Here is a 24,418-nt window from a genome sequence, read left to right as displayed (position 1 = left end):
AATTTTGGAAACATACTTAGCAAGAATAAAGAACTATTGATAATAGCAAAAACAGGGAGATTCTGAATGAAATAAACTAGACAAAAAGTAATATGCATTGAAAAATTCTTTTTTGTACTCCCTAGTACAAATATCCAAGGGTGCTCTACTGCTGAGCTACATCCCCAGCCCTTTTTATTTTATTTATTCATTTATTATTATTATTATTATTATTATTATTATTATTATTATTATTATTTTCTATCAGAGATGGAACTCTTGGGAACTCAACCACTGAGCCACATCCCCAGCCCTCTTTTGTATTTTATTTAGACATAGGTCCCACTGAGTTACTCAGGGCCTCATTAAGTTGCTAAGGTTGGCTTTGAACTCCCAATTCTCCTGTTTCACCATTCTGAGCCGCTGGGATTACAGGTGTGTGCCACCATGCCCAGTTTAGTTTTTATTTTGAAACAGAGTCTGGCTGAGTTCCCCAAGTTTACCTCAAACTTGCGATCCTCCAGCCTCAGCCTCCTAAATATCTGGGATTACAGACTCTGCCACCACCTCCCAGCAGATTCAGTTATATTTAAAGGTAGAAAGTTATAAACCAGGGGAATCATAGTAAAGGTCTTAGTAAAAAATTAATAAAAATAAGAGCACTATGCTTGGTCACAATATGGTAAGTCAGAAAATAACAACAAATATCCATTTTCTCTCAGGTTGACCAGAACAATATCATTTCTCAATGGATTTCAAAGGGTCTCCTTCCTTCTTTCCCTGCCCTCCCTCCCTCCCTCCCTCCCTCCCTCCCTTCCTCCCTCCCTTCCTTCCTTCCTTTCTGAGTTTTGGTGTGTGTGTGTGTGTGTGTGTGTGTGTGTGTACATCATCTTCTGTGCCAGTGTAAGAGGTTTAGGCAATGGATCAACCTTTACACCTGTGCCTAAGGACCCCAATCTTGGATCTATCTACAAGGGTGGAGGTGACTCTAGATCCTCATTATAATCTCGAGACTGGGAACTCCTAAAAAATAAACAACTCTTTCTTGGTAACACCAGTTTCCTCTTTGGTAAGAGTTAGTGTAGTGGGAGGGTGGCAAGGGCCCTACCCTGCCACAAAATAAATGCTGAAATGTATTTTGGTACAAATTGTAAACACTAAAGAGTTAAAAGTAAGAGATGAGTCTTGGGATTTGAGTTAGACCTGGATAAGTACATAGGATTCAGATTCTAAAAAGAGAATAAAAGGCAAGTGAATTAAACAGCATAAGAAAGACTCAGCAGAAAGAAATATGTTTAAAGGACAGTAAGGACACCTCATTTTGCTAAGAGAAAAGGATTCTATAAAGGATGACATATTTGTGTGCTTAGGTCAGATTATGAAATTCCTTGAAAATCAAGCATAAGGATTTAGACTTAATAGAATAAAAATGCAGAAAATATTAGACTTTAAGTAAAGGGATCATATAACTTAAGTGAAATTTAAACAAGTATCTTGTCCTTAAATCCAGGGAAGATGGAGGTTTAGGCTGGGCATGACCAGTAGGGCTGAGGCATTCCCCACAATTAAAAAGTCACGTCGAAGTGTACTGTACTAATGGGAGTGAGTCATATACAAGGCAAGGTCTTCTGCCAGCATCTACTGTTTGTCTAGCCCTGACAAATATTATTCCACTTTCAACTGTACAAAGAAAGAAACTCAAACATCTGAAATTGCCACTAATATATGGCATGTATATGAGTTCCTGTTTCTGGTTCTGCCTAATTTACCTTGGCATTCTTTTCATGGAGGTCAAATATTTGGTGTGTTGAAATAAATGCAGAACAGATATTGGGGACATATGGCCTATACATCTCAATTTCCACAGTGCACTGTTTGGCTTTTTTTTTAATATTTATTTTTTAGTTTTCAGCAGACACAACATCTTTGTTTGTATGTGATGCTGAGGATCGAACCTGGGCCACACACATGCCAGGCAAGCATGCTACCACTTGAGCCACATCCCCAGCCCCGCACTGTTTGGCTTGATCCATTTAGTTTTCAGAAATATAAATTACTTCCTTACCAGAACAACAGCAGAAATAAGGAATATAGCCAAAAGGATTGTAGTAAGAGTCAGAAGTCTAATTGTGTGACTATAGGCAAATCATTAACTTTTCTGAGTCTCAGATATTTTATCTATACAAATATTGGTCAAAGTTAAAATTGTATAGTTTATTTTTTAAGAAGAAAATGAGATAATATATGAAAGATTGCCCATTTATGTGGTTTAAATAATTAAACAGCAAAATCCTGGCTGTTACAGCCAATATAGACAATTGACAAAGCAACAAAAGTCTTGGCAATAAATGCTTTCATCACTAAGGAGCCATTTTTAGATAGTGCCTACTCTGGAAACTGTTCTTTTCTCACTGAAACAAAGTAAGGCTGATAACATCCTACCAAAGTGTGCTTGGAAGATCACAAGCACCTCTTGGAGGAGACAGGGAGAGTGGAGGAGAAAATATGTTCTTTGGGATAACATATAGTCTACCAGAGCATACATTGAAGCAAAGCAAGCCCTCCTGAATCTTCAGCATTTTAACTGATGCATGCAGTATAAAATTAGAAACAGGATCATAAACACTATTATGAAGACTATACTCAGTGGGGGACACTGATCAAACATATATGGGAAAGTAAGTTCTCTGCGATTAGTATGAAAGCTCAGTCTTACCCAAATTCACATGAAATTTGAAATGATTTGGAATACATAAGAGGATCAGTGAATGACATCAAACCCAAATGATGAAATAGAGAATCTGAACATGATCTTTCTCTTATTTCTCACTGATTCCTTAGAACCACCAATAGAAATATAATATTAACTCTACATGTAAATTAAATTTTCTAGAAGTCATATTTTAAAAAGTAAGACAGATGAGCTTCATTTAATAATGCATTTTACATAATTCAATATATTCAAAATGTCATCCTTTTAACTTGTAATCAAAATAAAAATATAACTGTTATTTTACACTCTTCATAATAAGTCTTTGATATCTGACTTATGGCACATCTCAGTTCAAACTGGGCACATTTAAAGACAGTCGCAGCATAAGAAAGTAGGGATTGTAAATTAACACTAGGCCATATCATATATTTGCACTTATTTTAAAGAAAAGCCAAGTTTAAAAGTATGTTTTAGGTTTTAAAATATTTTTGGCCAACCTCTCTTGGTACTTACGCAGAAGTGAGAAAAGATGATTGAAGGTATCTCAACATCCCTCTTTTTTTTTTTTCACTCAGAGGTTAAGATTTCTGTTGCAATAGCTAGGGATTGCATTGTCATTTCAGATGAATCTCAAGTCTGTAATCAAAAAGTGTAAGTCATCATTAGGTTCCTACACTTGTCATTCTTTTATTATTTTTCATTTTTACCTTAATTATATTTACTTCTTGACAAACAAAGAAATAAAGAATTATATTTAAATGGATAATAAAACAATTTGACTACATAAAATTCCTTTTTGTTTTAGGTAGACCTACTGGTACAAACAAGTAACCTGGGTGGTCTATTTTTCTTTGGTAACAGGGATTGAACTCAAGGGCTCTAGACCACTGAGCCACATCTCCAGCCCTATTTTGTATTTTATTTAGAGATAGGGTCTCACTGAATTGTTTAGCGCCTTATTTTTGCTGAGGCTGGCTTTGAACTCAGGATCCTCCTGCCTCAGACTCCAGAGCCACTGGGATTACAGGCATGCAGCACTGCACCCGGCACCTGCTCTGTTCTCTTACTTAACTGCAACTGTTTTCCTTGCAGTTAAGTAAGAGACCTTGGTAGATTACTTCTTTGCACCAGGGTTTCTTGATAGAACTCTATTGGTACTTTGGTTTGGACTCTTCCTTCTAGCTGAAGGTTATATACTATCTATGGGCCTGGCCAAAAAATGTTAGTAGTTTCCTCAGTCATGGTGAAACAACAACAAAATGCCCCCAGGCATTTCTAAACTTCTCTTGATAAGATAGTATCACTCTCCCAGTTTGAGAGTCACTGCTTGAAACTTAAGTTAAACTCTGATCATTTAACAAAGCACCTTTAGTTGTAAGTATCCTATATTTTGTAGTTTGCAAGTATTCTGTATTTTGTAATTTCTCTTATCAGCTAAAAAGAAAGGATTATAAAATCAACATTTAAGGCCTGGCTTCATGATGCACACTGTAATCCCAGTGGCTCTGGAGGCTGAGGCAGGAGGATCTTGAGTTGAAAGTCATCCTCAGCAATTTAGCAAGGCCTTTAGTAATTATGGATTCCCTATCTCAAAATAAAAAATGTAAAAAAGGTCTGGTGATGTGGATCAGTGGTTAAGCACCTAGATTCAATCCCCTCAATCCTCCACAAATCAACATTTTAAAAACCAGAAGCACTAAAACATCAAAGAAACCCAAAGGCCCTTGTAAACACAACTGACTTTGCTTCAAAGGTTTTTTGCTTTTTGTTTTCCACTTCAAGTTAACACTACCTTTAAAAAAAATCGCATTTTTGAATTTATTTTTTCTGACATCTAAGAGGGATCTTACATTTTTCTACTTCCCTTTCCAAGACTATTCCCTCCTTTGCACTGTGTAATCTTAAATTTAAATCTGAATTAGTTGCATTGATTTTCCTTTGTGTTAATAGTCAAATTATGATACAATTTGAATTATTGAAATGCATATGGAGGGGTTTATTTTCTTATTTTTAATGAAAACTCATGTTTTTAAAATTAGCACCTAGGGGACTATAGGTAGAGACTTAATATGTAGAGTAATCAGCATGATAATTGTAATTAAATAAACACAAATCACTTCATGATAGCTGATTTCATTTACCATTATAATCAACTTTCTCCTCTATAAAACAGCACAATTAGTCCTAAATTGACATTCACTAATTGTATATTAGAGTTTCAAGGAAAAAACTGAAGAGTTAGTGACTATCATAATGATTGAGATGTGTTTTGACATCAGTAATTATTATTATTTTTAAGATGGGGGTCTTGCTATGTTGCCTAACCTGATCTCCAACTCCTGGAGTCAAGCAATCCTCCTGGCTTGGCCTTCTGAGTAGTTAGGACTACAAGTCACCAAACCAGCCCAGTAATTATTGTTTAGTAGATATCTTTTTGGACACTAAAATCACTACTAATATGATTGTATATGTTTGAAATTGGTTTTATGAGCAACATACAGATTTGATGCAATTCCCATCAAAATACCCACAAATTGGTGTGAACATACTTTGTATACAACCAGAGATATGAAAAACTGTGCTCTATATATTTAATATGAATTGTAATGCATTCTGTTGTCATATATATTTAAAATAATAATAATAATAATAAGTGTCATTTTTCCAGAACTAGAAAAAACAGTCCTGAAATCCATTTGGAAGAGCTCCATCCCCCACTGTTTTCATCTCCCATAGCACCACACTGAGGCCCAAGCCAGTAATCATAGTGTGTCTTTGGGCAACAAAAACCATGGCAATATATAATATGCTAAACTCTTTCCAAAGTAGTACCAATTTATATTCCACTGGTAATCTGATTAGGGTTTTCTTTTGTCAGTATGTTCCTTAACATTTGTTAATTTCAGAATTTTTTTTATATCTGCTAGTTTATTGGGTATAGTGGTCTCATATATTTTTTAAGAAAATAATAGCTTTATTGAAAATTGAGAAAATAGTTTATATGCCACATAAATATACCCACTTAAAGCATATAGTTTTTAATATATTCATAAAGTTGCCCAGTAATCATCACCACCATTAAATTTGGAACATTTTCATCACCCCAGAAAGAAACCCTGAATTCTCCATTTCTTCATAAGCTTCTAGGCAACCACTAATCTACTCTCTGTCTTTAGAGATTTATGTATTCTGGGAATCTCATGCAAGTGGAACCATCTATACAATATGTGCTCACTTAGCATAATGATTTTAAGTTTGCAAGTAACTGTATTTCATTCCTTTTTGTTGTTGAATAACATGCCATTGTATAGAGATACCACATTAAACCATTCCATGTTTATCAATTGATCGACATTTGGGTGGTTTCTACTTTTTGAATAATATTGCTGTGAATATTTATGTTCAGATTTATTTTTCTTGAATATGTTCCTAAGAGTGAGATTTCTGGATTATATAACTATGTTTAACCTTTGGAAGGAGCACTAGATTGTTTTCCGAAATAGCTGCACTATTTTATTTATTTATTTATTTTTGCATTTTATTAAAATTTAAAATTAGATTTATTTTAATGTAAACCTCCTTAACTTACAAATGCAAATTATTATTTAAAAATATTACACATTACATGTGTAGTGTTTGCCAGTCTTGAGAGATCTAAGTCAAATCATGTACAGAATGACATGGAAACTGCATGAAAAGCTGAGACACCAGCGCTCACCGAACTTTAATAATGCACATTACAAGTCACACTTTGGAAAGCAAGCCCAAGAGCTCAGGCAACATCGTTCCATAGAAATGGCAGTTCAAAGGCACAGCACGTCTGAGCAGAGCTCTGGATCCAGAGCCAATCTGATCTGCAACCCTCCCTTCTCGGAGTCCTTGTTTACTAGCTCTACCTCCAAATGGAAATATCAGGGACGGAAAAAAGCCTATTTGGTCATTACTGTGTCCATTCTGGGCAGCTCAGAGGTCATCCCTACAGTCAGGTTCCAGGGCTTTGCAGAATCCAGTTCTAATCATCTCAAAGGAAGGCTTCCTTCACTCGGAGAGACTATTCCACAGTTAGCCTTTCAGTCCGGGCCCCACAAGTAGTGTTGCCCGAGCGGCAGGGACATCCCAGCACCCCGGGGAGAGGGAGGGAAGCGAGCGGGGATCAAACACCCTACAGCACGTACGTAGCCCTTTCCAACCACACACTCTGCCGCCAGCCAGCCCTCTGCCGGCTCAGGCGGTGACACTGGAAGAGAACCCGCGGCGGCCCAGCCCCAGGGACGCCGCTGAGGCAGGGTGTCAGCCGCGCGGGGCCTCCCGGTGGCCGCCACACGGCGCCGAGTGCCGCCGACCCCATGGCTCCACCGCGCGTAGTGGCCGGCGGCCGCCCGGGGCGCTGGGCGCGGCAGAGAGGATCCCTTCAGCGATTGGCGTCAAGCCGGCTGCAGCCTGAGCCCTGGGGCTGGCGATGCGATCCCCGCCCCCCCCCCATGCCAGGCGGACCCGCGGCGGGGGAGGGGAGGGCGGAGGGGCGCGGGTGGGGGGTGCGACCGACCTGTCGATAGGAGCTTGTGGTCCCCCATCCAGGGGATGAGGTGCTGTCCCTGCTCCTGGGACAGGGCACGCTTGTCGTCCAGAACGGCTTGCAGGCATAGCCGAACACCAGCAGCTCCGCTCACTGTCCCCGCCGAGGGCGCCACCGGCAGGGCCTCCTCCTTCGCGCGGCCATTCCTCTCGGGCTTGGCGCGCCTCCGCCCACGCCGTACATGACAGCGTCCCTGGCTTCCCAGCGGGTGCTGCTCTGCGCGATGTCCCGATGGCTTGCCTGGCTTACCCCCTCAGTCAAAGGCGCCGCATCCTGGCCGCAACCTTAACATGGCCGCCATGGCGGGCCACAAAATGGAGGAAGCTCGACTTCCGGCAGGGGGGCCGCACTTTCAGCGACGGTAGTGGCAGATTCGCCAGCGCCAGGAGCGTTTCAGCCGCTGGAAAATAAGTAGGCCTTCCTTTTCGCTTTCCCACGGGCTGCTGCCGACGGAGCTGCCGTGCTCAGGGGACCCACATTGTTTTCCTGTTCTCCGGAGGTGCTCGGCAACATGACGAAAGCGCTGCTGGACGCCGCGCGCCCGCTTCAGCTGTGGCCGGTGGGGCCGCGATGGCGTCCGGGCGGGGGCCCTCCCAAGATGCCGTGCATGACCGCGGTGCTGCAGGGTCGCTTAGGGGTCTGGGTCCCAGGCACCCACCTCAGAATGTGCCCGAGGCTCGTGAGTGCTGGGCGGCGCGCGTCTCCGTCTGGCCCGTGGCCTCCCCACGTGGGGCTCTGACCCAGCGCTTTTGGGTCAGAAGGTCAGGAGCTGGAGGGCCACGGGTCCTGCGGGTAGACAGCCCGTTTATGCCAGGACGGGAGGCGAACATTCCCCTTTGTGTGCCTGGAGCCCCCGGCGGCGGCGGGACGTCTTCCTGCCAGGAACGTGACAGCGAGGCCATGTCGCCCCTCAGCTCACGTGTGTGGTGCTGGGAGTTAGCACCCTGGGGAGTGCAAGGGTACCATTGCCGACAAGCTCAGGGGCTGCTCAGCCTGCCGGCCCCTCCCTGGTGCGAGGCCTCTCCAGGTGCGGCCCTGGGGCTGGAGGAGCGCCACCCACGCTCCGCGCAGCCTCAGGTGCTGGGCACTAACCGAAAACATGCCGACCTGCAGTACCCGTTTCTTGAAAATTCGCTGCACTATGTTAAATTACCACCATTATCAATGGAAGGGTACTAAAGTCCATGGTATATATGGTTTTGATTTGCATTTCTATAGGGACTAATTATGTTGAGCTCTTTTCGTGTGCCTGTGAGACATTTGTATGCCTTTGGAGAAATTTATATTTATATCTTTTGCATATACTTTGATTAAACCATTAATTTTTAGTTATTGGGTCATGAGTTCTTTATATATTCTAGACAGAAGTCTCTTAATAGATAAACTTAATAGAAATCTCTTAATAGGAGATATTTTCTCCTATTCTGTAGATTGCCTTTTTACTTTCTTGCTGATGTCCTTTGAAACACAATTTTTTTTTTTGAAGTCCAATTATGTGTTTTTGCTTTTGTTGCTTGTGGTTTTGTTGGCATATCCAAGAAACCATTGCCCACTTCAAGGACACAGAGATTTTCACTTACAAGAGTTTTATAATTTTAACTCTAGCATTTAAGTCTTTAATCTATTTTGAGTTAATTCTTGTGTGTTATATGAGTTAGGAAACAATCTAACTAAATTATTATGCATGTGAATGTCCAGTTGTGCCAACATAGTTGTTGAAAACAAGTATTTTCTTACTGAATTGTCTCGGTACCCTTCTTGAAAATCAGATACCATAAACATGAAGGTGTTGTTCCTGTACACTCAGTTTTCTGTCATTGATCTATGTATTTTCGTCCTTACACCTATATCATACTGTCTTGCTTACTGTAGCTTTGTAATGAATTTGTAAAGTCATGGTATGAATCTTCCAACTTTGTTCTTTTTAAAAATTTTTTATTCTATTCTCAGTCCCTGGGATTTTCATATAAATTATAGTTAGCTTATCCATTTATACAAAAAGATTACCTGCGCTTTTGATACAAATTATAGGACTCTGTAGACTAGTTTAACAATAGTAGTCTTCCAACCTATGTATCTGAGGTGTCTTTATATTTATTTGGGTCTTTTGAAATTTGTTTCAACAATATTACTTTTCAGATGGAACTTTTCATCTCTTTTTTAAAACGTACACCTTTTATTTTTAGTTTTTGATGCCTTTACAAATGGCATTGTTTTCCTAATTTTATTGTTTGCTTCTTCATTGTAAATTCATTTATTGTATTTATCTTGTACCTGGCAACATTGATGAATTCATTTATTAATTCTAATAAATTTTTAATGGAATTTTAGAATTTTCTGGACAGAAAATATAGTTTTCCTTTTCAGTCTAGATGTCTTTTCTATAATTTGCTGTAAGCCCTAGCTAAAACCTCCAGTATAATGAATAGAAATAGTAAGAGGGGACATTCTTATCTTGTTCTTGATTTTAGGGAAAAAAGCATCCAATCTTTCACTATTAAATTTCATGTTTGCTGTAGGTTTTTCATAGATGCTGTTTAATCAGATTGTGGAAAGTTCCTAGATTGTCGATGGTCACAAGATGATCATGTGGTTTTTGTTCTTTGGTCTACTCATTTGGTTTAGATCAGTAGATCTTTATTTACATTAATAGATTTTCAGTTGTTAATCCAACCTTGCATTCCTAGAATAGATCCCACTTGAGCATGATGTATTATCTTTTAACAATAGCTCAGTTTACTATTGTCTTAACAGAAGTTCTCAATACTAAACGACTTTTCTCTCTCTCTTTTTTTTTTTTGTGATGCTGGGGATTGAACTCTGGGCCTTCACCAAATGACTTTAAAAAATTTTTTATCTTCAGGCAGATGAAAATGATTATGCATACAGTTCAGCAACCCAAAGTATGCTCAGTGACAGCTGGAAGACATCTGTAAATATTTGTGGATTGATTAAAACTCCTGGAGTTTGGGACCCTTTTGTGAAGAGTTATGTAGAGGTAAGTAGACTTTTCATAAAATTGTATTGGTTTTATTTTTGTCTTAAGCCTATGCAGAGATTGCATGCCTAATTATCTTTATTGATCAGGAGGAAATTTAATGGGAAAAAAATGTAAATCTAACTAAATAAATAGAAAAAGAGTATGGCATATTTCTTTCTTGGTCTAAATAATTCGGGTTTTTTGTGGGGAGGAGGTGGTGGCAGGTACCAGGGATTGAACTCAGGGACACTCAACCACTGAGCCACATCCCCAGTTCTTTTTTGTATTTAGAGACAGGGTCTCACTGAATTGCTAACACCTCGCTTTTGCTGAGGCTGGCTTTGAACTCTGTCCTGCCTCAGCCTCCCAAGCTGCTGGGATTGCTGGTGTGCATCACTGCACCTAGCATTTTGTTTATTAATAAGCTGTTGATGTTACTTTTTTTTCATTAATGGATAAACTGTCTGGGCCTTCACCAAATGACTGATCACCAAATGGTGATCAAGATGAAGCCTGAAAGATAGCCAAATATCTACAAAGTAAATAACAATATAATTGGAAGTGTCTGTTCTGTATTATTCTTGTTGAGCTTAAAAGCTGAAAGATCTTTTATGATTTGGTGGGATATAAAAAGAAGTGAACAAAAAACCTGAATCTAGGTCACAATATATGAGATGAAGAATAATGGCTTTTAGAAAGTTTATGAAGATTCTCTATCATCTCACAGTCATTGTAAAAAGGCCATTTGTGGGCAGTGGATATAGCTCCGTGGTAGAGTGCTTGCTCAGCATGTGTGAGGTACTGGGTTCGATCCTCAGCACCACATTTAAAAAATAGTAAATATATAAAATAATGGTATTGTGTAAAATATTTTTTTAAAAAATATATTTTTAAAAAAAGTCATTTGTCAGAGGGCTTTGATACTGAAAAATAGGAATAAATTTTCAAAATAAATCATTCTTTGAAAATTTGAGTACTTAAAGTGCTGAACATGAAAAGATGGAAACAAAATGGAAGAAGCTATAATTGTTATGCACTCTTTTGTGACTGAAGTTATTAATGGGGCACTGAGGTTAGTAAGCATCATATTTTAGTCATTAATATTTTTGCTATGAAGCTGGGTGAGGTGGGATTACACTCCTGTAATTCCAGCAGCTGGGGAGGCTGAGGCAGGAGGATCACAAGTTCAAAGCAGCCTCAGCAAAGGCAGGGTGTGAAGCAGAGACAGGTGAGACCCTGTCTCTAAATAAAATACAAAATAGGGATGGGGATGTGTCTCAGTGGTCGAGTTCCCCTGAGTTCGATCCCTGTCCCCCCACCCCCAAATTATATATATTCTTGCTTTGAGGCCATGAATTTCTTATAGGAATAGTTCTTATGTTGAAATTACTATTTTTTTTTTCAGTAACAAAATAGCACAAGGAAAAATGAACTTTATAGTGTTCTATTTTAAGGTGATTTTTTTCATAGATGATGTAACATATATGCTAGTGGAAGCATGTTCCTTCTCTGGTACTATTTGTCAATTTTGTACTCAGCAATGAAGTTGTGTATTATCTTTTGTATCTTATAAAATTCAGCTAAGATATTATAACTTATTTTATATAGATGTTGGAATTCTATGGTGATCAAGATGAAGCCCGAAAGATACTTACTAATTATGCTTATGATGAAAAGTTCCCATCAAATCCGAATGCCCATGTATACTTATACAATTTTCTTAAGAAGGAAAAGGCACCAAGAGCGAAACTGTTAAGTGGGCTTAAGGTATAGATTTTTTATTTCACTATTTGAACAGTTTTGGAGGTTTATGTTCAGACATTTCGGGGTTATTGTTTTCTAACTTTTTATATTATAGCACTCATAGAAAATGACATTGTATGAATAGTATGCTTAGGTATACAGAGAAAGTTGCTCCCTCTGCAGGCTCTAGGAAGACACTCTACTTCTAAGGAGAGAGGATCTGTGTTTTAGAAACCCTTTGCCACTCTAGTTGGAGAATTCTGCATTTTTTTTTAAATCAACGATTGAAATTTAACTTATATATAGTAAGTGTACTTATTGCAAGCATATGCTTGGATATGTCTTAACATATATCCATGTTACTTTCATAATAATATAATATAAAGCATTACTGTCACTCCCAAAAGTTCTTTATTTCACAACCCATTACCCACATATTCCTGCCTTCAGGCAGTCACTGGTCTGCTTTTTGAAATCATGGATTAATTTTATCTTTTCTGGATTTTCATATGAATGTAATCTTAGTTTTATACTTTTTTTTTTTTGTTTGTGGAGGGTGTCTGGCTTCTCTTACTCAGCATGTTGTTGAGTTTTTGCCATGATGTTGTTTTAGCAATTTATTAATGCTGAGTAATACTTCATTTTTATACATTAAATTTTTGATGAACATTTGGCTTTTTGACTGTTATGAATAATGTTGCTAAGAACATTCGTGTATTTCTGTGAGTGCACACATATTTTTGTTTTTCTTGGGTAGCTGTGTAATTGCTGAGTAAGGAAAATAGATATTTAACTTCTTAAGAAATCATCAGCTGTTTTTTGAAGTGATTGATTGTACCATTAACATTCCCACCATCTATGTTTCAGAGTTCAGCTTCTCTACATCCTGTCCAACATTCGATATTGTTTGATATTCTATATTTTGGGGGGGTTGTAGCCATTTTAGTTATGTCTGTTTTACATTTCTTCCAACAATGCATGAGATTTTTAGTTTTTCTACATTGTTGCCAACTCTTAACTTTTTTTAATTTTGATAGTAGCTATTCTAGTAGTATTGTATTCCAGTAGTGTGGTGTCTCATAATAATGGCTTGTGATGCTAGGATATCTTTTTATGGCCATTTATCATCTTTGAAGAGATGTCTGTTCCAAGTATTCAAGTCCTTTGCCCTTTTTTGAATTGGATTGTTTGGTTTTGGTGTATTGAATTGTAGAAATTTGTGTGTCAGGATTAAGCACAGGGCCTCAGATATACTATGGGTGCTGTAAACTGCACCCCCATCTCCTATAGTAGTCCTTTATATATTTAGTGGTCAGTTTTTAATCTGCTGTTTTAGAGAAGAAAGAAGAAAGGTTCTTTTCAGCCTATACAGATGACTAACAGAAATTCTTATCTGTTAGTCTTCTTTTAAAAGTCGATTAGGAAATCAGTAGGGTGAACATTTATTCTTAAGACAAGATAGACTTAGGGAGAAATGCTGTTTTCCTTTTGAGAAGTACAGTATTGGGATCTAAGAGCTCAAATTGTTGGGTTTAATAGCAGATTGGGTATGACAAAAGAGAGGGTTAGTGTAATGTGTAGAAAAAGCAGCCTAAAGGACAGAGCAAAAAAGGGTGGAGAGTGCAAAAAAGATTGTATTGGGGGCTGGGTTTGTGGCTCTGTGGTAGAGCGCTTGCCTAGCATATATGAGGAACTGGGTTCAATCCTCAGCACCACACAAATATAAAATAAAGACATTGTGCCAACCTAAAACTAAAAATACTAAAAAAAAAAAATAAAAATTAAAAAAAAAGATTGTATTGGGGACTTGGTGAAAACATCTGATACCTTTAATTGAAGTTTTGGAGGAGGCAGAAAATGGGAGAAAAACAAATAATAATAAAAATATATATGTATTTGAACAGTAAATGGCTAAGAATTTTCTAAAGTTGATGGAGAAATTTTTAAAAAATATATATTTATTTATTTTGTTATATATGACAGAAGAATGCATTTTAATTCATATTACACATATAAAGCAGGATTTTCATATCTCTGGTTGTACACAAAGTAGAGTCACACCATTTGTGTCTTCATACATATACTTAGGGTAATGATGTCCATCTTATTCCTCTGTGTTTCTTACCCCCATACGCCCTCCCTTCCCTTCCCCTCCCCTTGCCCTATCTAAAGTCCCTCCATTCCTCCCATGCTCCCACCACCTCTCCCTATTGTGGATCAACATCCTCATATCAAAGAAAACATTTGGCATTTGTTTTTTTGAGATTGGCTTACTTCACTTAGCATGATGTTCTCCAACTCCATCCATTTACCTGAAAATGCCATGATTTTATTCTCTCTTAATGCTGAGTGATATTCCATTGTGTGTGTGTGTGTATATACCACATTTTCTTTATCCATTCATCTACTGAAGGGCATTTAGCTTGGTTCCACAATGTAGCTAATTGTGAATTGTGCTACTATAAAAATTGATGTGACTGTGTGTCTATAGTATACTGTAATCGGAGTCTTGGAAAAGGCAGGGTATAAACCAGAGTGGGATATAGCTGGGTCAAATGGTGGTTCCATTCCCAGTTTTCCTAGGAATCTTTCTGATGGAGAAATTTTATAATTCTGATGGTCTTTTATTTGATCTGGGTACTGGTCACCTGGGTGTGTTAAATTTTGTGATGATTTATTCAGTGTCATAGGACTTATACCTTTCTAGTACATACATTTCAATTAAAAAGTTAAAACTAAGTGACTTGAGCCGTATACAATGTAATTTTGGTAGGAACCAAGTTTTAATAATATTCTCTGATACGGGTATGTTGATCTTTATTATTGAACCTGGTTGATTAAATTTTTACAAATTATTAAGAGAAGTTAACAAACTATTTTCTGTTTTGTTGGGAATTATTTCATTTTAAGTTCAAAGTACTTTGGAAAGTAGACAGTGAATTTGTTTAGTATTATGTGTATTGAAATGAGAAATAATTTAAAATTTTGGGGTTTTGTATATTCATAAAAATAGTCCTTGTTTTCAGAGAGGAAAACCTGTAAATTTGTTCCTGTTGTGTAGAAGAATTGTTAAATTGTGGGCTGGGGTTGTGGCTCAAGTGATAGAGTGCTTGCCTAGCATGTGTGAGGCACTGGGTTCAATCCTCAGCACCACATAAAAAATGATATTGTATCCACCTAAAACAAAAAATAAATACTTTAAAAAAATTGTTAAATTGTTTACCCAAATAACTTTAGGGTATTGTGTTCCTAAATCCAGTCTCCAAAATTGTTGCCCCTTTTTGAATTTTTGTTTTATGTATTATATAAAAGCATTTCACAATATCTTATATGTAATGTGTATATAAAACTTTGTAATCTGTGATCTCTTCTGATTGGTATTTTCTGTGTGATTTCTCCCCCCCCAACCCCCAGTCCTTGCTTCTGAAAATAAATTATTTTAAGTGTGGTAAATATTGTAGCTATGTATAAGATACAAATTAAGAATTCTCCCCATCTGTTTCTTCTGATAATCTTGTCTATCATGTTAGCAGGATTTTTATTTTAAAAAATTCTTTACAGAGAATACTTTTTATACCCAAGTTAAAATTGGATCAAAGCAAAATATCTTTTAAATCCTTGAATAACTTACTGAGAGTATATTAACCAATGAGAGCTTTATTTGAACATAAGCTGAAATTTGAGAAATGTCTTTGTATAACTTACAAGATTATTTTTTTCCCGAATTTGTATCAGATTGTACCCTCCCATAGACTGATGTTAGAATTCCATATGTTACTTAGAAAATCAGGTAAACAAGTTTTTGTTTTATGCCTCTTTGTACAGATAAGCTATAGTCAAGGAATTAACCAACTATGTCCCAGTGGCCAAATTGACCTCATGCCTGTATTTATAAATCCAGTTCCATTAGAACTTATTTATTTATGTATTTTCTATAGCTGCTTTTGCACTATAATGGCAGAACTAGTGGTTGTAATAGAGACTAGTATAGCTAGAATATTTATTATCTGACCCTTTACAGAAGTTTGACTACTCCTGTTATAGAACATCAGTTCCCAATTGGAAAAAGAAAATTGCCTTCAAGTTATGTAATTTCACTTTGTTTTAATGCCTCCTGAACTTCAGTATAGAAAATAACATGCTTCTTAAATGAAAATCAGTCCACTAATCCAAATAAATCAGTGCAAAGATTGCATCGGTTTTTTACCTAAGGGAAGAGAATGTTCCAAAGATGGGAAAATAGGGCAGGGACTTTAACTCATGTTCTCCATAGTATATGAGTTAGTGCATATAATCAATATAGGGATCAAACTGAACACTTGGACCTCATTAGCATGTTTGATATTATTGAGCGTTCTTCTGATTTATTTCAGGAATATGAGCATAATGAATTGTTTTAAATCATTAACCAAACTAGAAGGCTTACATAATTTGTTTTCTTCAGCTGTACATGCCTTTCTAGCTTTATGCACTTCTTCAATCAATACCTTATTTAAACCTGAACTGTTATGAATGTTGCAGAAAAAGAAGAACTCCATAAATTGGGGTTGAAAGTATTGTTTGGAGTCCTGGATTTTGCTGGATGCACTAAGAACATAACTGCATGGAAATATTTGGCTAGATATCTGAGACAGCTCTTAATGGAGTGAGTAATAAACACAGCATTTATTTGCTTGTACTTTTGGATTTCTTCAGCTCTTTTCTTCTGAGTGTCAGAAGCTAGAAAATGCAAAGTCACAAACTTAACATACAACAATTCTCTCCAGATACTGTGTACTATCAAATACTACATCTTGTAAGTCCATTGTGAGCTGGATATGTAAAACTTTACCTATTTTTTGGCAGAATAAAGGATATCACAAAATTGTTTATATATTAATTTTAGTTGTATAAGGTACCCAGGGTAAGTGGAAACTTGTTTCAGACTTAAACTGATCTCGGGAGAAAAAATGTATATCTTAGTCTATTTGGGTTTCTGTAACAAAATATCATAATTTGGGTGGCTTTTATATAACAAATTTATTTTCACAAGTTCTGGAGGCTAGGAAGTCCAAAGTGAAGGTACCAGCAGTATCATTGTCTGATAAAGAACAAGATTCTCAGTTCATAGAGGGTTCCTTCTATGGTGGAAGGGAGCAAGGCAATTGCCTGGGGCTTCTCTTAAAAGATCACTAATTTAGGTCATGATTCATCTCCTCATGTCCTAATTATTTTCAGTGGTGATTAGGTTTTTAATATTTATTATTTTTTTAGTTATAGGTGTACAAATTATCTTTATTTTTATGTGGTGCTAAGGATCGAACCCAGTGCCCCACGCATGCTAGGCAAACGCTCTACCTCTGAGCCCAACCCCAGCCCGTGATTAGGTTTTAACATGAATTTTTGTGGAGGGTGGGCAAGCATTCAGATGGTACACTCAATGTAAACTCCTTTCAAATATAAAGGACTGTTTAAACCCCTGCTAAACCATAGGGCCTTTTTTTTTTGCAGGGGAGGGGTTTGCCAGGGATTGAACTCAGGGGGCACTTGACCACTGAACCATATCCTCAGTCCTATTCTGTATATTATTTAGAGACAAAGTCTCTCATCCAGTTGCTTATTGCTATCCTCCTGCCTCAGCCTCTGAGCCGCTGGGATTATAGGGGTGTGTCACCACACCCAGCTACTATGGGGCTTTTGAAAGCCAAGAAACATAATGTTTGCTTTTTAAATTTCCAGAAGGTTTGCCACAGGAGACATACAGGTGCTAAATAAGTATATCCTCAAATTATTGATGAACATTTAGCATTGCTCTTCAGTTGTGAGATCCATGTATTTATGTATTTTATAATAATTTCATTTTAATTAAATTTTGGTAGCATATAATTTAAGATTTTAAAGTAACTTTTAAATAATTATGATAGCATTTATTGAACATTTGCTGTGTACCAGATAGTGTAAAAGGAGCTTTATGTGAAACCTGCTTCTGGACTAGTTTAGTCCTAATAACAATGCCATGAAATAAGTATCATTTTTATCCTCAAGGAAATTGAGAATCACAGAGGTTAAGCAACCTGCTCAAGATCAATAGTAAATGGAATATCTGAAATTTAAAGAATTTTTACTTCAGAATCACTGCATCGCTTTACTGTAATGAACTGGCTATTTAGTTAAGAGGACATTAGAATGTGGAGATCAAAGAGAATTAAAAAGTATTTGATTTTATGTTATTGCTGATGTTAGTCTGGAAATAGCTTCCTATAGCTAAAATCAAATTCTAATGTACAGATTTGTCCCCATCACTGACCTTCCCTTTTGACATTTTTGTTTTTAGGAATCGTCTTGCATGGGTTCAAGAAGAATGGAATTCCAGGAAAAGCTGGTGGCCAACCTTTCACTTCAGCTACTTTTGGGCAAAAACTGATTGGAAGGAAGATACAGATTTGACCTGTGAGAAAGATTTTGTAGCTGGAATACTGTTAGGAAAAGGTACATTTTTTATTTCTTTTAATTTTATCTTTTGTATATGACCATTCTTTGATTGTAGAACTTGTCTAATGTGGTCCATAAGGATTCTGGATGCTCAAGAAATAATTGTTGAGCTGGGCGTGCATGCCTGCAGTCCCAGTGGCTTTGGAGGCTGAGACAGGAGGATTGCAAGTTCAAAGCCCTCCTCGGCAAAAGCGAGACACTAAGCAACTCAGTGAGGCCTTGTCTCTAAATAAAATACAAAAATAGGGATGAGTGATGAGTATGTGGCTCAGTGGTTGAGTATTCCTGCATTCAATCAACAGTACCCCCCTAAACAACAACAACAAAAATAAAGAGTGGATCATGAGTTGGGAACTGGTAATGTGCTTATAAGGAATCCCCTAGAGTTAGAAACAGTGCTTTCATGTTGTTGATTGTGATTATTTCTCATGCTCTGACTTGGGTGTTGTTGGGGGCATTAAGATGCACTATGCAAGACTGTTTCACAATCACTGACTGCTTGGCCTTGTTGCATAGGTTTACTGAAACTGTCTACTAATCAAGAATGTTCTTTTATACCTCATTGTTCTTTAAATAATCTGTATTATATACACTTAAATGTTCCTGTAAGGAGAAAAATTCTCCTTAAGAATGCCTCCCATTAATTTGCTAAATAGTCCTCTTAAAAGGAATGAGAAATTGACTGTTTTTTATGGAATATTTTGGCCAATAAAACTCGTACCGGCTTTGTACGACTGAAATATTAAAGTTAGCCAGTACTGAAATGAAACTGCTACAAAATGTACAGAAATGATGTGTATGATGACAACTAGTAAGATATATTTTGCTTGCGAGTTTAAGGTGTCCTAAAGAGATTCTTCAGTTCCCTTGTTATCTTCTTCTACTTTATGAATTTGGAGTCCAAAGACCTGGACTAACTTTCTCATTCTCTACTCGTCATGTGACTTGGGTCAAGCAATTAAACTTTGGGATTGTCCAAAGGGATTTGGACACTGGGATTGTCCTTTGTGAAATATCAAGCGAACATCACATCAAAGGGCTTTATGAATTCTGAAGTTGTCCAGGAATATCAGGTGTTGTTATGCCTGAAAATGGGCACATCTCTCCTGTCTGGGTTGTTAGTGTGGAGAGAGTGAATCTATTAGAAAGCTGAGCTTTTTTTCCCCTCTTGTTCTGGTTATCAACATTACACCACAGTACTCAAATTCTGGTTGTGGTCTGCTTTTGCTTTGTGCTTAGAATGGGGTATGTTAGCTTTCTCCCCATTCTGTATGAGAAACAAGATGGGCCCCTTGCTCTGAGGAGGGACCTTTTCTGGTTGAAATTCAGCTATTTGGTTGCTTTGCTAGTTAAGATCTCTAGTGGATTTACAAAGGAGGTGTATTTTGTAGTTTGTTTACCTTTTTCTGACTGTGATAATGCCTTTTTGGTGACTTAGAAGCTAAAGTTGAGAGGGAAGTAGTACTAATTTGATCTTGGAGAATATTCCTTTAATGTACAAATATACATAATGATGTGTATATCACTATAGGGTTTGGGGAAAGAGAAGGAAAAAAGCTAAAATATATGCCTTAATTATAATGGATCAAAAACATCTTTGTGAAGTAATACATTTTATTGGTGGCAGCTCTTAGAATATGTGTGGGCCATACTGGTATATATAGAGTTGAAGCAAAAATTTCAAACTATACACATGTACTTTAAAATTTGGATGATAAGAATTAAAATTTTTTGCTCATTTTATTTTTTAGGTTGTAGATATTTTCAGTATATTTTAAAACAAGATCATCATGTGTTAAAAAGAAAATTAAGCGGATGAAGAAATCAGTGAAAAAATACAGTATTGTAAATTCAGGAGTCTGATATTAAATTTTATTTATTTCACAGTTGTAGCCACACTGTAGTAGCAGTAGATTGTTACTAAATGTATTTATTTGATAGTTTAAGAAAGTATGACTATAGAAAGTATTTATGACTATAGAAAGTATTTTTGTATTTTCTTTTACTGTAAGTTATAACTAGAAAAATAATGCCGCTGCCTTTGTTCCATGTAAATATATATACACACACATATTTTTTTGTAATGTAAAATAATAATGTAAAATAAAATAATAATAATGTTTTTATGGAATGATTCTCCAAGTGAAAAAATAAATGTTTAATTAGAGAATATAGCTCTGTAGCAGTTATTATTTGCAGATAACTTGCCTCTTGCTGTTATGTAATAAAATACAACTAGTGGTGCAAAATGAATTTTTGTTTTTTTAGACTCTAAATTTACCCATGTTAGATTTACCACGATGAAGAAAAATATTAGTGATGAGTTCTGTTGAATTTTGGAAAGAGAGATGGATTTTAGGAAGTGACTCTTTTTTTTTTTTTTTTGTATTAAGACATGAAAATTTAGGATTGAGAATTTTTCTGCCAGATAGAAAAAGAACCTTCTACCATGAAGGAGTAATTTGGATCAAAGAGGTAGTGGGATTTGGCTGTTTCAACTGGCACTTGCATAATTTAAAAAGGCTGTTAGGTTTTGTTATTGCCTAGCACATCAGTCTTAGATGTTTTAGAACACAGGTGTCCTCTCTCCTTTCTTGGAAACTAGAATGTAGCAGTAAGCATTTGCCTGGTGGAAGACTCCTTACCATTGAAATAGTAACCCAGCATCACACAGTTAAGCCCAGGGGCAATTTTTTGAGAACACAAGCTGGGCCTGATAGCATTTTGTTATAGTTGTTCGGGTGTTCAAGGAAGTGCTTCATAAATGTCTGCCTTTTATGCATTTTGTGTTCAGATAACCAGTAACTGAGTTCCATGAAAGCTCACTAACTTTACAATAAGCCTAATATTTAGATGACAAGCCACACATTTTTCCCATTGTACTTTTTTACGAAGGTTACTTAATACTCAAGTTAAAAACATTTTCTGTTCTTTTCTATCTGTACTTTATCTCACTCAAAGCATCTGCAAGAAAATTGGGGGATAAATTATGCTTTGTCAATTTATAGTTCAGTATTATTTTGTACTTGATAAAAACACTTCTATCAATAAATATCCAGCCTTACAAGGTACACTCAAAACAAGTAGGTATTCCAAAAGAGCCAGAACAAATCAAGCTAAAGCCACCACATAATTAGGTCTAACTTTACTGCTGGGAGTGGGTGATTGGGTTGTGAAGGAGTTCTGTATATGAAAGACTACCACTAGAGGAATGAAATTCCCAGATAATGTGTTCAAAATCTCAAAACAAAGGCCAAGATAGCCAGAGCATCTATCTACTCCCTGAAACCTTTATCAAAAGCTGTAAAATGGCTACAGAATGGAGGTTCAGAATGTGAGGTGAGTAGATATAGTTCTTGGTTTTCACACAAAGCTTTCCTAGAATTTTTTTAGCATGTTCATATCTGATTTTTTTGATAAAAGCAGTGTGAGTCAACCCTTGTGGAAATTATTTAGGTCCACTGAAGGTAAAGCCAGTTCCGTGAATAATAACAATGGCCAGAATTTATGAAGCACTATGGACTTTACATTTCATCATAACACCACTACATTTCTATGAGTTATTCCTATTTTACCAAGGAGGTGAATGGAGCCCTTGGAGATGCCAGTAACTTTGCCAAGGTCACAGCTAGTAGGTGTTAGCGCAAGGTTGCTAACCTAATTAGTATGATTCTGAAGATCACACTGGTGCTATCTGTATCACCTCCCAAGGAAGTCACTTTTTACTACCTGAACAGCTGGGTAGCCAGAAAAAGAATAGAAAGGGATTCATAACCCAGAGGCCATTGGCTCAAGCAAAAACTATTCTTACTCTCCCAAGCGATTGGTAGGCTTCCCATTTTGTGTCCCCACATGCTCCTATATCAGATCACCACTCCCCCTGCAACCTTAGCCTGTATCTTAGAATATGACCTTATTTGGAGACAGTCTTTACAGGAATAATGGAAGTTAAAATGCAGATATTATGGTGGGCCCTAATCCAGGATGACTGGTATCCTTATCAAAAGTTAAAGATTGGGACTTGGGTTTTAGCTCAGAGTTGGCCTAGGATGTGTGAGGCACTGGATTCCATCCTCAGCACTACATAAATATAAATAAAATAAAGGTATTGTGTCCAACTACAACTAAAGGGGGGGAAAGAAAGGGAAGGGGTTTGACACACACACTGGGAGAATACCATCCCAACATGAAGCCACAGATTGGGTATCTCCAAGTCATGAAATGCAACACAAACCATCAGAAGCTTGGAGAAAGGTCTGGAACCGACCTTGCTGACACCTTCATCTCAGACATTGAGTCTCTATAACTGAGAGGTAATTTCTATTGTTTAGGCCACCCAATTTGTGGTTCTTTGTTAGGGTAGCCCTAGCATTTAAAAATAATGATTTTTTTAATGTATGCTTCAGAGTGAGATCTGAGGTGATTCAGTCTGGTTCTAGTTTTTAGTTCCAGACTTAGAGTAAGTTCACCTAACACTCAAGTTAAAAACGTTTTCTTTTTTTTCCTACCTGTACTTCACCTTCAGGTAGAAGATTTTCTTGTTCCCTTACAGCCTGTTGTCATCTCTTTCCTTGGATTCTGAATAGCAATTTGTTCCTTACTGTTATCTTAGTATAATCTGTTTTTTTTGGGGGGTAGGGTCACTTTTAGCCTTCTCAGCATAAAAGTTGCTTATCAATTTTCCATTAAACATTCCTCTTCTAGTATAATAACTTTGCACACAAGAATATATATTTGTTAAATTGACACAATATCTACTGCAAAATTAGTTATTGTGTAATTATGTTACAATCATATGCATTATGTAATTCTATCTGAAATGTAGCTCCATATGAAATAAGATGTTTTAGAAGCTCATACTGTCATTACATCCCATGAACTCCTGCCAGCTGACCTTCACTTGCTAGTCTTGCAGGGAGTTTTTGCCCCAATCAATGTGATATCCATATTTTCATGGCAAAAGGAAAACTGAGACAAATGTCAAAGATACTCTCAGTTCTTTATGGAAGGAAAGAATGCATTCATTCATTCTTACATAATTCTGGGTCAGGTGTTGCCTCCTTTCTCAGAAGGTCACAGTGGCTGTGAACTCACTTGACTTAGTCCAGCTTACTCTTCGTGCTAAGGTTTACAAAGCAATGAATTATCTGACCTTTGGGCAAACAACCCAGTGGAAACTGCACCGTCACTAGTGAATCATGGATGCCTTATTATATTTTAAAAAGCAGGGACTTGGGATGCAGCTTAGTTAAAGCACATGCCTAGTGTGCATGAGGCCTGAGTGCCATCCTTAGCACCACAAATAAGAAGGAACACACAACTAGGTCTGATATTGAACAGTACAGGGCTGTATTGACAATCATTCTGAGTACTCCCTCCTTTTTCCTTGGTTATAAAGATTTGGATTTTAAATGCTGCTTGGGCTGTCATAATTGAGAGCACTGTAATGTAGACTTGGCTAGGTTGAGGCTCATGCTTCCCTCTTGAAATCCTGGCAAAGGCTGCGTGTGAGTGGAAGCCAGGTGGGGTACCCTCTGTAGCAACACATTGAAACCAAGACAAACAACAAGAAGTGCTGGTGAGGATGCGCGGGGAAAGGTATACTCATACACTGCTGGTGGGACTGCAAATTAGGGCAGCCAATTTGGAAAGCAGTATGGAGATTCCTTGGAAAGCTGGGAATGGAACCACCATTTGACCCAGCTATTCCTTTTCTTGCACTATACCCAAAGGACCTAAAAACAGCATCCTACAGGGACACAGTCACATCAATGTTTATAGCAGCACAATTCACAATAGCTAAACTGTGGTGCCAACCTAAATGTCCTTCAGTTGATGAGTGGATAAAAAAAATGTGGCATTTATACACAATGGAATATTACTCAGCACTAAAAATAAGAATAAGATCATGGCATTTGCAGGGAAATTGATTGCATTAGAGCAGATTATGCTAAGT

The 24,418-nt window shown here is 37.2% G+C and overlaps 1 protein-coding gene across 1 annotated transcript; it reads left to right on the top strand.

Annotated features, from left to right (window-relative positions):
- The first annotated feature begins 7,499 nt into the window (after positions 1-7,499).
- LOC143390204 (uncharacterized) lies at positions 7,500-20,426 on the top strand. Its single transcript, XM_077108208.1, is given in 9 exon segments — positions 7,500-7,629; positions 7,768-8,411; positions 10,132-10,266; positions 11,857-12,015; positions 15,700-15,781; positions 16,513-16,636; positions 18,305-18,459; positions 20,214-20,252; positions 20,255-20,426. Coding segments are annotated over 9 exon segments (1,539 nt in total). The 3' UTR covers positions 20,326-20,426.
- Positions 20,427-24,418: the final 3,992 nt, after the last annotated feature.

This window comes from Callospermophilus lateralis, unplaced genomic scaffold (genome assembly GCF_048772815.1).
Source record: "Callospermophilus lateralis isolate mCalLat2 unplaced genomic scaffold, mCalLat2.hap1 Scaffold_199, whole genome shotgun sequence".
NCBI lineage: Eukaryota > Metazoa > Chordata > Mammalia > Rodentia > Sciuridae > Callospermophilus > Callospermophilus lateralis.
Note: the sequence above shows the minus strand (reverse complement) of the source record. Positions and strands in the feature narration are given on the sequence as shown.